The 12,522-nt window shown below is 35.5% G+C and overlaps 3 protein-coding genes across 5 annotated transcripts in view; 1 reads left to right on the top strand and 2 right to left on the bottom strand.

The window, feature by feature from the left end:
• LOC118739217 (long-chain-fatty-acid--CoA ligase 5-like) overlaps window positions 1-12,522 on the bottom strand; it is a 431,825-nt gene that overhangs the window by 25,554 nt on the left and 393,749 nt on the right. The window lies entirely within an intron of this gene.
• On the bottom strand, window positions 2,705-3,888 carry LOC118739224 (ninjurin-1-like). Its single transcript, XM_036470421.1, has 3 exons — window positions 3,287-3,888; window positions 3,041-3,195; window positions 2,705-2,924 (listed from the first exon to the last, which is right to left on the bottom strand). The coding sequence occupies exons 1-3, from the start codon at window positions 3,594-3,596 to the stop codon at window positions 2,793-2,795; spliced, it is 597 nt and encodes a 198-aa protein (XP_036326314.1). The 5' UTR covers window positions 3,597-3,888; the 3' UTR covers window positions 2,705-2,792.
• The window catches only part of LOC118739218 (long-chain-fatty-acid--CoA ligase 5-like), a 41,347-nt gene continuing 38,081 nt past the window's right edge, over window positions 9,257-12,522 (top strand). The window contains exons 1-2 of one of the 3 annotated variants that reach the window (XM_036470409.1): window positions 9,257-9,344; window positions 9,790-9,929. The gene's annotated coding sequence lies outside the window, so the exon portion shown is untranslated. Of the gene's footprint in view, window positions 9,404-9,789; window positions 9,930-12,522 lie in introns of all 3 variants that reach the window. The other 2 variants (XM_036470408.1, XM_036470410.1) reach the window with 2 other exon arrangements.

The raw sequence follows: 12,522 nt of genomic DNA, 5'->3' as shown, positions 1-12,522 counted from the left end.
GATGTACATACATATATGTATATAAAAGGTTAGGAATTTAGAGAATCTGTGTTATTACTTTGGAAAAATAAACGCTTGATGCGCGACCTCTTAAGCAGGGATCAGACGATTTGTACATATACGATTTTAAAGAAATGTTTTGCATTCTAAGGTATCTAGATAGGTGTTGTTACGATCTCAGTATATCTAGTAAAAAAACTGTAGTGAAGTCCTTTATGGGGATAAAGCTTCCAGAGGTGAGATTTTAGGTAGCACACAATTTCTTACAGGCGCGATTGCTCTTCAGCACTATTGAAATAAACTTTAGAAATTATTAGAATAAGGTTTCGTTTAGTGCATCAATTTTACGAATAAACACACAGGTTTGATGATAAATTTGTTACAAAATAACATTACTTATCGGAACGATCTGAGCGCTGCCGCTGAAAAGTTGCTTTTCGTACAAAAATACCCCTGGCCCTTATTGTTGCTGTATCGCATCGGGGTGAATTTACATTTCCAAGTAATTTGCTTGTCGTCGCCTGCGTAAAATATTGTCGTTAGTGCCATTTTGACGATTTTTAGTTCTAGATGCAGTTATATCTTTTGAAATAAGGTCTTTCGATTGGTGTTATCAGTTTTTAGATATCCCCTTTAGTTTCCGATATATTGACTACAACTTTTTCGATAATTTAGTAAAAATTTAGTTGGTGATGCAGTCATATTAAACTAATTAATATCTTAAAAATGGCGTTTACCATTTTCCGATATCTTCTTTTGTTTCCGAGATATTGAGTAAAAAGTGTCGTTAATTTGGTAGACATTTTGATCACATTTTGTCGTATTTCATACAAAGTGGCTGCCAAATTGTGGACAAATGACGCTTACCACAAAATTTTAATAAAATTCTTCATAAAGTCAAAACTAATTAACAATAAACAATAAACATTAAAAATTAAATAATTTAAGAATTTTGTGAACTAGTAACATTTTCAGAGACTTAGGAGAAAATTTAGCTTCGCGTTTTTGAGAAATTGCATTCCAAACTTCAGTCGCAATTTCCCACAACCTGCCGAAATTAACATACGATAATCTTTTACTCAGGCGACGTTGTGTAATTTATTTCCCAAATTTATTAATTTTTTTGATGTAAATTTATTTTATTTAGGTTTATCATCTTAAAGCATAAACAGACGGCAGCGCGTCGATCCGGATCAACTCGGGAATCAACTGCAGTTGATCCGGATTAAGTCCGAGTTAATCCGGATCAACGCTGCCGTCTGTTTAAGCTTTTATTAGTTGCATTGCAAAATATATCACATATATCGCTGCATAATATGTATATCATACCGAATAAAAGAAAAATTATACTTAAATTAGAAAATAGTTAAATTCTATTGCAAAACGTATACAAATTCACGCTTTTGTTTTGATTTTCTAGCTCATTAAAAATTCTCTCAGTGATGCATTTTCTGTTTACGACAATCTTGGATGATGTGTCCCAAAATCAGCTCCGAGCAATTTATTTTAAAAATATCTTTTATAGAATTTTGAGCTACTGAGTAAGCAAACATATTTTTATTTTCATTTCAATGCAGAGGTTCTTATTATGCTAAAATAGTAACGCATTGATAATAATTCCATTAACAATATTACATAAAAACAATATTTATAATCCAAACCATTACCTGATACCCCAACCTTAAAAACTACGTATCGTTAATTTACAAATAACCAACACTTTTTTCGTAACTGCGTTTTTCACAGATTTTGGTAGGATGTATTAAGATCAATAAAAAATTTAAAGTATTAGTACCAAAAACAACAGAGTTACAAGCCACTCTTTAAAAGCCCTACTTATTTTTCATACCCTTTTTTTATAATAGGGCAATTCATCTAAACGCGTAAATGCCTGGCAACCACGTAAACCTCATAAATTTTCTTAATTTTGTGTGGAAAACCAGTTTATTTACGAGGTTTACACAGTTACGAGGCATTTGCGCGTTTAGATGAATACCCTGAATGTTTTTGCTTCTCCTGTAAAATAAAAAATCATATACATACCGATACCTGAGTGGAAGATCGACATTTCTCGGCAGCCAGTTCGAAAACGCCCTATCTCAGAAAGCTTTTCAAGAACGCCCTATTTCAAAATTTAGTTGAAGAACGCCCTATTTCAGAATTTAGTTGAAGAACGCCTTATCTCAGAATTCGGTTTTCCGAAGTAGGGCGTTTTCAAGATAGGTCGATATGCACCCCGAGCAATGCTCCGTCTAAAGAAATCAGGCTTCGATGGATATGCTACGGATCAGCTGCATATTCGTAGTCAAAATTAAGTTGGCACTTTAAGTTATGTGTAGCTCTTTTACATAATGGGTTACCTGACAAAAAAGCTACAACTTACTTTAAGTATCAATTTAATTTAGACAACGAATACGCCCTTTAAATTTTAACTGACTAGGAAAAAATGCATGTGTGTGTTAGAAATTACAAAGAGCTTGTCAAAACCACCAATTAACATTTATAATAGGTTGAACATAACTTGCATAGCTAAAAAAATACGATAAATGTGCGGAGATTTTGCGAATGAACGTGATTTTTTGTTACGAATTATTGAAATTCTCAAATGAACGGGGATTTCACTGTATTATATTCTTAACAGTTGTGAACGCTTTACATTGAAAACATTTTTTTTTTTTTTAATTTTAGTTAGTAGAATATTTTTGGCAGTCTTTATTAGGTTCATTTTTAAATTTGTTCATTGTTCATATATGTATATATAGTTATCGTTCTATCAGCGGATTTCTTAGTTTCTATGCTTTTTCAGTGCCATCGGTTGTGGTGAATGCGGCGAGGAGTATATTCACTACAGTAATAATGAAAACGCCGCAGAGCAAGAATTCTTTTATATAGAAGTAGCAGCTATCAGTTCTCTTCAAGTGGCGCTATAGAGAAAATATAAGTTCATATAAAATTTGGGTTCACATTAAGTTAAAGAAATTTCAAGCTTATATTTTAATTTTTTAAATATGTGTGCATGTACACACATTTGTATATGTACCTTAAAAATTAGCCCAACACCAACGGCCACTTGCAGCACCAAGGACAACCCTACCAAACACAGACTCATGTAATAAGTGCTCGCTTTGTCGTTGTATGTAAGCAAAAACCGCAACTGATTAGCATTCGCTGACAAAAGTGCAATATCCATTAGACCTTCAATTTAATATTTAAATATGTGTAAAAACTTTATTTTTAGATTTCCTGTACACTTTCGTTTACGCTTCATGGAATTGTGTTTGCTCACCTTCTGCTAAGTTCTTATTTCCGGCATAATTCATGCTATCAATTCGACGTAGTTTTTCGTTGGTGGGTGGAGCAGTTGCTTGATCATCTATCTCAGGGGAATCGACTCCTATAGGACCATCGATCTTATCAACCCCACTGGTCACACTGATCACAGTCTCCGCAGCACCTTCATTACCTTCAATGTCGATTGCTTCCTTCGAATGCTGATCTTGTAAGGATGACTTTTCGGAAATACATTCGGCTGCAGCAGGCAGTTGTATTACTTTGAAAGCTATATCTTTCTTTGTCACTTTTGATCTATTGTCCATTTTTATTTTAATTTGTGTGCTTAACCAAGTACTTAAATTTTATTTTTTTTTTAACTAAATATTGTCACACTTGAAATGTATTTGCTCGTTGTTGGCGCTTCGTCGCTGGATACTTGAGTAATTTGTGATTCTTTCAATTTATTTTAAAACCCCTTGATGAGTATTGTGTTTTATAAGTGCATTTGTGCGTGCGTAAGTATCCGTTGTGGATTTCTTGTAATTTTTTGTGGTTTGGTGTTGAATGATAACTATTTTGCTATCATTTCAAATCGCCTAAAATTATGCAATGAAACAGTTGATCTACTTCTAGTACTACTTTTGCTATAGAGATGGGTATGGGGGAAGCTTCGTTAAATTGAAAATAATCGATTTGAAAGCTATATTGTATCGTTATATTATCGATTTGAAAGCAATTTTAAGAAATGTCGACGAATTTAAAATGCGGAAAGTGAGTTCAATGAAAATAGATACATTTTTTTTGTTTAAGAAAGTTGGGGAAAAAACAAAATAACACTTTTATTGTATCATTTCTTATCAGGTATGCACTGGACTGAATTTCATTAGCTTAATCGCAAAATTTCTATTCGTCTTTTAATTCCGCGTATGTACAATGTGCGAGAACAATGCATGGACTTTGTCTTTATGCTTATCGTAAAAAGCTGAATTTTAAAAAGATCGGTTCGCATACTCATATGTTTATTACTTACATATGTATATGTACATATGTATGTAGGGTTGAGATTCTGCTGCAGTGTCCGGTAGGAAAAGATGCCAAAGAGGTTAGGGATAGCGAAATGTTTACAAATAAACATATTTATATTCATATTTCTGAAGCCACGTAAGTATGTGTGGATGCGTGTAAGTTACGGCGGGCCATTTTTTTTCGATTATGCGTTTATATCAGAGAAGGATTCTACGTAGGGTTACCAAGATCTTTATAGTAATTTTTCAAAAAATCTGAAAAAATATAGTACACTTTAAAAATATATAGTATTTTATAAAAAAGGGATAACCGCCTTTTATGTATACATAATTTTTCTTTCTTATGCATTTCTCTAAAAAAAATTATATCTTTGCACTTTTGACAGTTTTTAACAAGTCATGGTTAACTATGAAAGTATCATGGGCTATACGGCAATCAAAATTCGAACTATTATAAATCAAACGCGATTTTTTTACTAGTGAGGTAGTCGTTTTGTTTCTCTGATCACGCGATTTCACATTCATAATAGAAATTTTTTTTACTGTGAATGCCGAAGTTGCAGAAAAAGAGAGTAGAAATTAAATAATTTTAAGTAAATGTGGTAATTCATTCTCAGTATTTTTAAGCAAAAAACCAAACCGATTTCAATTCTCATATAAAAATTTAAGATTATCGTTAATTTTTTCAAATAATTAAAAAAAAAATTCAGTGCAATCTAGTATAAAGATAAGGGTATCAAATATAAGAAAAATTATGTAGAATTTAAACAGAATAATTTTTTTGGTGCATAAGAACGAATGGGTATGGAAAAGTCCTTTAAAAATTGTGTCCTTAAAAATCCTTGAAAATTTGCACATCCAAAGGTTAATCAAGTCAACCCAATAACTCAAAATTGATAAATTTGCACATTCATGCTTTTGGTATAAGGGCGACGATATGCATTTACTTCACATTTATTAATTTTTTATATGCCTGTCCTACATATCTTCGTAGTAAGAAAATAGTAGCCATATTTCGACACCTGAGTGGAAGATCGACCTATCTCAGCAGCCAGTCCGAAAACGCCCTATATTTTCAAAAATAGTACCAGGAAATGCTATCTCGATAATTTTAGTTTATCTTAAAAAAGTGCAGAGGTATATTGCATAGTATACCAGAGGTTCCCAAACTTATTTTACTCGTAGACCTCTTTCAAAACTTTACTGGTTTCGGTGGACCCCCTGCTGCTCCATTTCTAACATATTCCCAATGCTTACCAAATAATGTGAAGATTAGATCTAACGATGTAAATTTGCATCGCGGATGAGTTCCAAAACTAAATTCGGAGTGTCAAATATAAAAATAAAATATTTTCTTGTGTTCTATTTATTAAAATGACGTGATTACATACTTGCAAGTTTTAAAAAACAGAGTTCGTAAAGCCATGAAAGAACTATCTCGCTTTGAGGAGTTTTATTTTTTAAGAGCAATAAATAAACTCCTCACATCAAGGTGTATTAAACAAGGTGGTGTTGGGGCGACAGCTGAGTTTTTCGCCGCGGAGGCCATTACGTCAAAATGATGTGTTTGTTGTAATTCATACCAATGACAGTATGGACATCAGCGTATAATTTGTTAGTGTAATTTTTTACTTATATACGGCCAACACCACCTTGTTAAATACGCCTTGCCTCACATGTTCGGATTACTCGTGAATTTGCATGTGATGTATTTGTCAAATAGTTTATTTGTGTTGATGGCATCATTTTTATTTTTATAGCTCCGAGTTTTAAAGTGATACGAAAAATATTCCTCACCCGCATTTTTAAAACACAAAACCTGAAACAACAAAACTGGAAAGTTTTTTACGCCAAACTTCAAATTCAGAAACTGACAAAAAACAAAAGATCGAATCTAGATAAATCGATGATGAACAAAAGAGCAAGCAGGAAGCTCAAGAAGTATTCCACCATCTCATCCTCTTCAAAGCCGGATGGCTCCCAGTAATTGCTGAGCGAAGTATCCACACAGTTTCTGATGGAGGCCTCGATGGCCAAAGTGGGAAGTACTATAACTGGTTGCGGACCGAGGAATGCCTGGTTTAAGCCATCTGTGGCCAGAGGGTCAGATGTCTCATTTCCAGGCAATCCCGAGTTGCCCGGCACCCAGAGTAAAGCAAGCGGGTTATCTTTACCAACACAATTTAGTCGAGACTTGCATTGCCGAACTAGTTTGGAAGTACTTAAATAGAGGGCTGGCCAATGCCTTGAGTGCAGCTTGGCTGTACCTTCCGCCCCACCTATTTTCCACCACGTAGTCTATGGCATTGGGGATTGCAATTACCTCAGACTGGAAGACCGAAGCATATTCCCAAAGGGAAAAAGTGAAGCTTATCCCCATTACAAAAATACTTCAGATCCTGACCCTGAGTCAGTTTTGGAGCCATCAATGAAGATTCGACAATGTGTGAGGGCGGGCTCAGTGCTGGAATTAAACCAGCATTCCCCTGAGGGAACTCTCTCTCTCTCTAGAATCTCTTCAACAAAGGTAATGGTGGCGTACTATCCTGTAGCATTGAAAATACACAAGTGCTCAAATATCTGCCGCCGGTAATCTCCGCATCGCCTCCCTCAGAGTTATACCAACATCCGCTTCCTTTTAGTTTGCAGGTGGCCTTTAAGGCTTTCCCACGTATGATAACACAAAGTGACGGTAAGTTCACCAGTGCGTCAAGAGGCAATATAAATTAAAGTTAAATAAATAGGCTATCAAGCAACCATTTTGGTTCTTTACCATCGAGACCAGATACATTTTCGTGGATCCCCACTTACAACCCGTGGACCCCCATATTTTTTCGAGTCGAGTCTTCCATGGACCCCTGGTGGGCCAATTGGACCACTTTGGGAATCACTGTAGTATACGGAAAATTTATTTTTTATATTTTTTATTTAGAATAACGGCTTGACCGGCTATTTGGTGTACAGGTATGTAGAGCTATGAATTTAAAAAATACATCAGGTTTTAGTTGAGATATTCGCCTTTGACCATTATGTTCTGTAAATTTCCCAGAACTGCAGAGCTTTTACCATTCATCTGGGAGTGGCCAAAAGTGATTTGTTTGCTTACGGTTCAAATCGCAGCTCAATTCGTCCGAATATTTATATCCGCGTATCCCCTGCGTAGCGACCAAACACCCGTTTGGGAGCGAACTAATATGACAATGCGTTGGGTTTGGGTCCCTGCTCGTTAAAACCCTACCCAATGTAAAAAAACCATGCCTCGGATGATACCCCTTTCCTTTGATGACGATCACGGCTAACGTAGAAAGGACTATAATTTGAGGGTATGCACCTGGAATATCCGGACCCTTAATCGGGATGGTGCCTCTGCCCGGTTGGTTGATGTCCGGGGATGGACGGGGCAAGGCAAGGTAAGCGTGGCCGATTTGTCTCATTGTCCGATTGTCTCGTGGCCGATTTGTCTCGTAAATATTTTGGTAAAGGTAGGGGCAATATCTACTATTGCACAGAAAGAGCTGCAAGTCGGCGCTGGAGTCGAGTTATTGGTAAAAATCGTCAAGTGAAGTTAATCGGAGACACCAAGGATCAAAGTTAAATTACCACCGTTAAATCAATCATCAGAATGATTGCGGTCCTTGCTTTACGGCGACTAAACAGAATAAAGACAATTCTTGATAAATGCCTACAAATACAATTGTAACACCTCTAAGGTATTTCGTCTGAAATAAGTCTATGTGTATTGGATTTCTATGGACTAATAATACTCCCCCATTTTGAAATTGCCACAATTGTACTATACAGATTCAAGGACGATGCACCATCGGACCAGATAACTGTTGCCACAAGAACTGTTTCACGGACATAACGCTTTCATTAGGTTATTTAAGACGGCAATGGAGCATATGCTTTCTGACGACCACAAAACCAAACCTGAACGTACCAACAATGGTAAAAACATTGGACCAAATGTTTAAATAAAAAACTAATTTTGGGTGGGACGAAGTTCGCAAGGACTGCTAGTAATAACATAAAAACCGATTTGTTTTTTTTTAACTCGTAACTTCAATTCCAGTTGTGCTTAGATACAAAAATTTAAAACCAAAGGTTTGTCTCTACGGGATGGCATTGGTGTGAGTGAAGAGATTACAAATAATCCGCGGGCGGTAAACGGAGCTTCTGCAGCTGGCTAAGCGCCAGCTCTCGGTCCTTACAGGTGTACTGACCGGACATTGTCTTTTAGGAAACCACGCGGTGGGACTTAATATCGCCACAGATCCCTATAGCCGCAGCTGTTTGGAAGACGAGGTGGAATCATCTCAGCACTTTCTTCGCAACTGCCCGGCATTCGTAAAACTAAGGTTGAAGCCAAGAATGATATTCTCTCAATCGTGGGTTGAAGCACCTCAGTGCGCATTTCTTCCACACTCCCGAAAAGCTCTCCGGAGTGAACATAAGCTGCCTGCGGAATTTTGTTCTGAGCGCCGAGAGCTTCTTTTAGTTCTAAGAGAGTCTTTAGTTACCGTTCAAAGAACTTGTGTAATTTGGTAACGCAATGGACAATATAATTAATGTTTAAGTGAGTCCCCCCGTGTGGGGTCTTTCACAACAACTTGACCTAACCTACTCGAAAAGTAGGATTTTGTATGTATATACATAAGTAAATATGACATAAATGATTATATATATAATATATGTATGCTAAAGCTGAATATACTCAAATAAACCGCAAGCAAATAAAATACATTTTTTTCTTATGACTGCAATTCTGATTACAATGCAATTGGCATAAAAAAAAATCATACAGATATATATTTAGTTATTTGTGTACTATTATTTGCGCCTCTTTAACCACTGCTTCATCGGCTATCTGTAAACCAACCCTGGCAGCCAGTTGTGGGTCGATTGCCATTTATACATACATATGTTTGTGCCAGCTTTGTATCTACTGTCCTGCTGTCTGACAAGCTCAGTACGAGTTCGACTTTTAGGTGTAGCTGACGTTATTTCCACCACGGTGGTCGACATCGATTTTTCCGTACTTTTCCGGTAAAAAAAAAAGTTCTGTTATATTTCGGAGTGTATGTACATACATCTTAATAGTGTTTGTATGTGCTTAACAGTTTTTTATGCTATGCCTGGGTCATATATGTACACATCTTCAGTAGTTGTGAGAAGACAGTGCGCCTAAAATATAACACCGGCCAAGGAGTTATTATTAAAGCCGTAACGATTTTTCAAGTTTGCCAACCGGATCGATGCGTTCCGTTATTTTCTACTACCACTTTTGTACTTTTCACGAGTACTAAAAATTTGTTTTTGCCCGTTGTCGTATGGCCCTTTACATTGCATTGTAGCGAAAAAAGTCTAAATACTGTCGGCAGACGACTCGCACGTGTCGCGAATTGTTTGTGTTAAAGTGCCACTGTGGACTGTGAATAAAAAACTATTAAATTGGTAGTCATTATTATTTTTTTTTAATACTCGTATTTAGAAACGTACTCATTCAAGCAAGTAAAAAAAGCAATAAGAAAATGTGTAAAGAAGTCAATTCGAGTAATAAGCTTTAATAGTTTGCAAAATGTTGAAAAATCGATAATTACTCTCAACCAACGTTAACAATACCTTGCAGCGGTAAGTACACAAGGCCAAATGGATTGAAAAATTTGTATTTATTTTGGTGGCACAATGTATATATTTAGTCGTTTAAAGTACAAAACCGCGTATCAACAAAAATGTGAGGTTGCATAAATTATTTTCTCTTTTTTATAAAGCAATTTCTGGTTAGTATATTTCAGGACGAATGGACAAGGATTGAGCCAAGAGCTTGTGTCAGCAAATCAAATTTTTGGCAGCAAATGTCAGTTACACGGTTTTTCAGAATGACGATACGCGATTTTGTACTTTAAACGACGATATATCTATGTTATAGTGTATCTATGTTAAGTGTATAAATACTAAGCCCAACAACAGCATGGAAAGTGGCAAGGGAAATGCACGAAATATTTAAAACAGCGCATCCAAAATTGCAGCTGCAAAGGGAGACTGAAATAAATTGATTAAAATTCGGTCACAAACACTTAGCTTGGCAGGAACTACAGAATATTTATTAGGTTTTTATTAAGCTAAGCTAACTTATTAAGCTACTGAGTTAGTTGTAAATAGTGCCTCTAAGTAGTAGGGTGTGTATAGTACTTAACAAACGCATATGTGGCGCCACTTCAGCTCAGCATAAAAAAAGGCTAAGCTCTCTTTGAACTATTCGTTGTATTCTCATTAGAAACTTTCGAACAGCTATCTGGATAGCCTGAGTTTCTGTGAGGTTTTTCTGATTTTGTTTGTATCCAACTTAACAAAGTACTTTTTTCAAAAAAAATTAGCACGGATGGAAAAAGGGAAGTGCAAGAACTAGGACACAAGAACAATAAAAAAACTGGAAAAACAGTGCAAGGTGTGCAGAGGATAGATGTTGTTATTGAAGCCAGAAGCCATAGGCATTCAAGCCCATCACTCGTCGACCGATCAATAAAACAACAACAAAAATTAAATAATGAACATTGAAGCCTTAAGGAGCAATTGGTCTGGTATATATGTATTTAAGCTGAATATGAGTTCGAATTAAATTCTCGCTATAAATAAATTTAAAATAATACTTTGTTTTATTAAAATTGTTACCTTGAATTTTAAAACACATCCTCAACCTAACAACAAAATGAATTGAATAAGTTATTTTCTAGAGAGCAAAAACACTCATATTTCGAAATGGTTATTTTTTTTTATAAATCAATCGCATTTATGGCTAGTATATTTCAGGACGAATGGATAAGGATTGCGCCAAGAGCTTGTGTGAGCAAATCCAATTTTCGGCAGCTAATGCCAGTTACACGGTTTTGTTCTTTAAAAGAGATAGGATCGGTCAGGGTTTATTAAAGAAACAAGTCAATTAATTTATTTATCCCCTATATTTGGAAATTTGTTTTCAGCGGCTTTTGCAGTCATAAAAACTTCTAACCAGTGTTGCCAGTGTTGTTAATGGGGATTTTGTTGTAATTTTATTTTTCCACTGTCAATTGTAGATAGTGAATTTTTATTGAGTACCCATTTCAAAGGGATTACAATTTTTCATTCCACTTAAACTTTTAACTAACTCTAGTTGTTATTTGTCATTTGCCGCCAAAACATAATGGCATATTTACATATACATACATACACAAGTATGCGTTGGCGTTGGTAGCTGAATTTGAAGATATGGTTTTATGCATATAAGAATGTTTACATAGATAACGGACTACCCCCAAAAATCTTTTTGAAACTAAACTTAAACTTACCCCTAGGGCAGTCAAAAGTCCCTAAATCTAGGGGAAAACTTCTGATTCTGCAACACTACTCCTAACTTGTTTACCTTTCTTAAGGTCTTGCAGATCGTTTTTGAGATCTTAAGATGAGCACGGGACTAAACATTCAATTCCGATCCCGCCCATTCCGATGTTTTTAAAAATTGTACCGCGGGTGCAAAACGCTGACGAAGTGATGTTGTATGGAAAATCATTTATACCCATACATTTGAATAAAATAAAAAGGCTTAGAAGATATCAACCAATACTTCCCATAAACCAAACGAAAAGAAAGAACTTGAATTTTTGTTTTGGTGAAAAGAAAAACAAAATATTTCGAGCGGTTTTCGAGAATTTTGGAAAAAAAAATTTGCTAATTTTTTCAACAACTTTTTGCCTTAAAATACTCGATATTTGTTGAATTTATATAAAATTTGTACACGAGAATATTTCTACTGCTCCAAAGCACCTATATCCCGAAAATGAAAGTTATATCTGCAAATCATAAGTTGGTAGAGCACTTCAAAGGTTCAAAATTGACCCCGAAATAAGCCAATATTTACCGTTGTTTCTACAGCAGACACCGAATTGGTTACTTACAGAAATATATCTGTCGATAGGTTTGGAATTTTGTCATTGAAACGCCACACCTTTCTTTGAAATCGCTTCACTAGTTCTCGTGCAATAAGCGTTTTCGTGAAGCTCTAAAAATTACAACTACAACATCTGAGCATAGCCTCCATATCGAAAGGTAAAAGTATGTTCACATATCAATATTATCTCAATCAAAGCTCGTTTTTTAATCACCCCGTTTACACAGGCAAATCTCAGATTATTAGCCGTCAAATTTGTTGTGCTTGTTATTCCCACATCTCAAGGAAAAGTTATCTCTG

The sequence above is a fragment of the Rhagoletis pomonella genome, unplaced genomic scaffold (assembly GCF_013731165.1).
Source record: "Rhagoletis pomonella isolate Grant_MI unplaced genomic scaffold, Rhpom_1.0 Rhpom_scaffold_00005, whole genome shotgun sequence".
Lineage (NCBI taxonomy): Eukaryota > Metazoa > Arthropoda > Insecta > Diptera > Tephritidae > Rhagoletis > Rhagoletis pomonella.
This window is presented reverse-complemented; position numbering and strand designations above follow the sequence as displayed.

Coding starts and splice junctions, on each gene's coding strand:
- LOC118739224 (XM_036470421.1), bottom strand. CDS start 3,596: ATGGACAATAGATCAAAAGTGACAAAGAAAGATATAGCTTTCAAAGTA. Junction 3,196..3,286: donor AAATAAGAACTTAGCAGAAG/GTGAGCAAACAC, acceptor ATTAAATTGAAG/GTCTAATGGATATTGCACTT. Junction 2,925..3,040: donor GTGTTGGGCTAATTTTTAAG/GTACATATACAA, acceptor TTTTCTCTATAG/CGCCACTTGAAGAGAACTGA.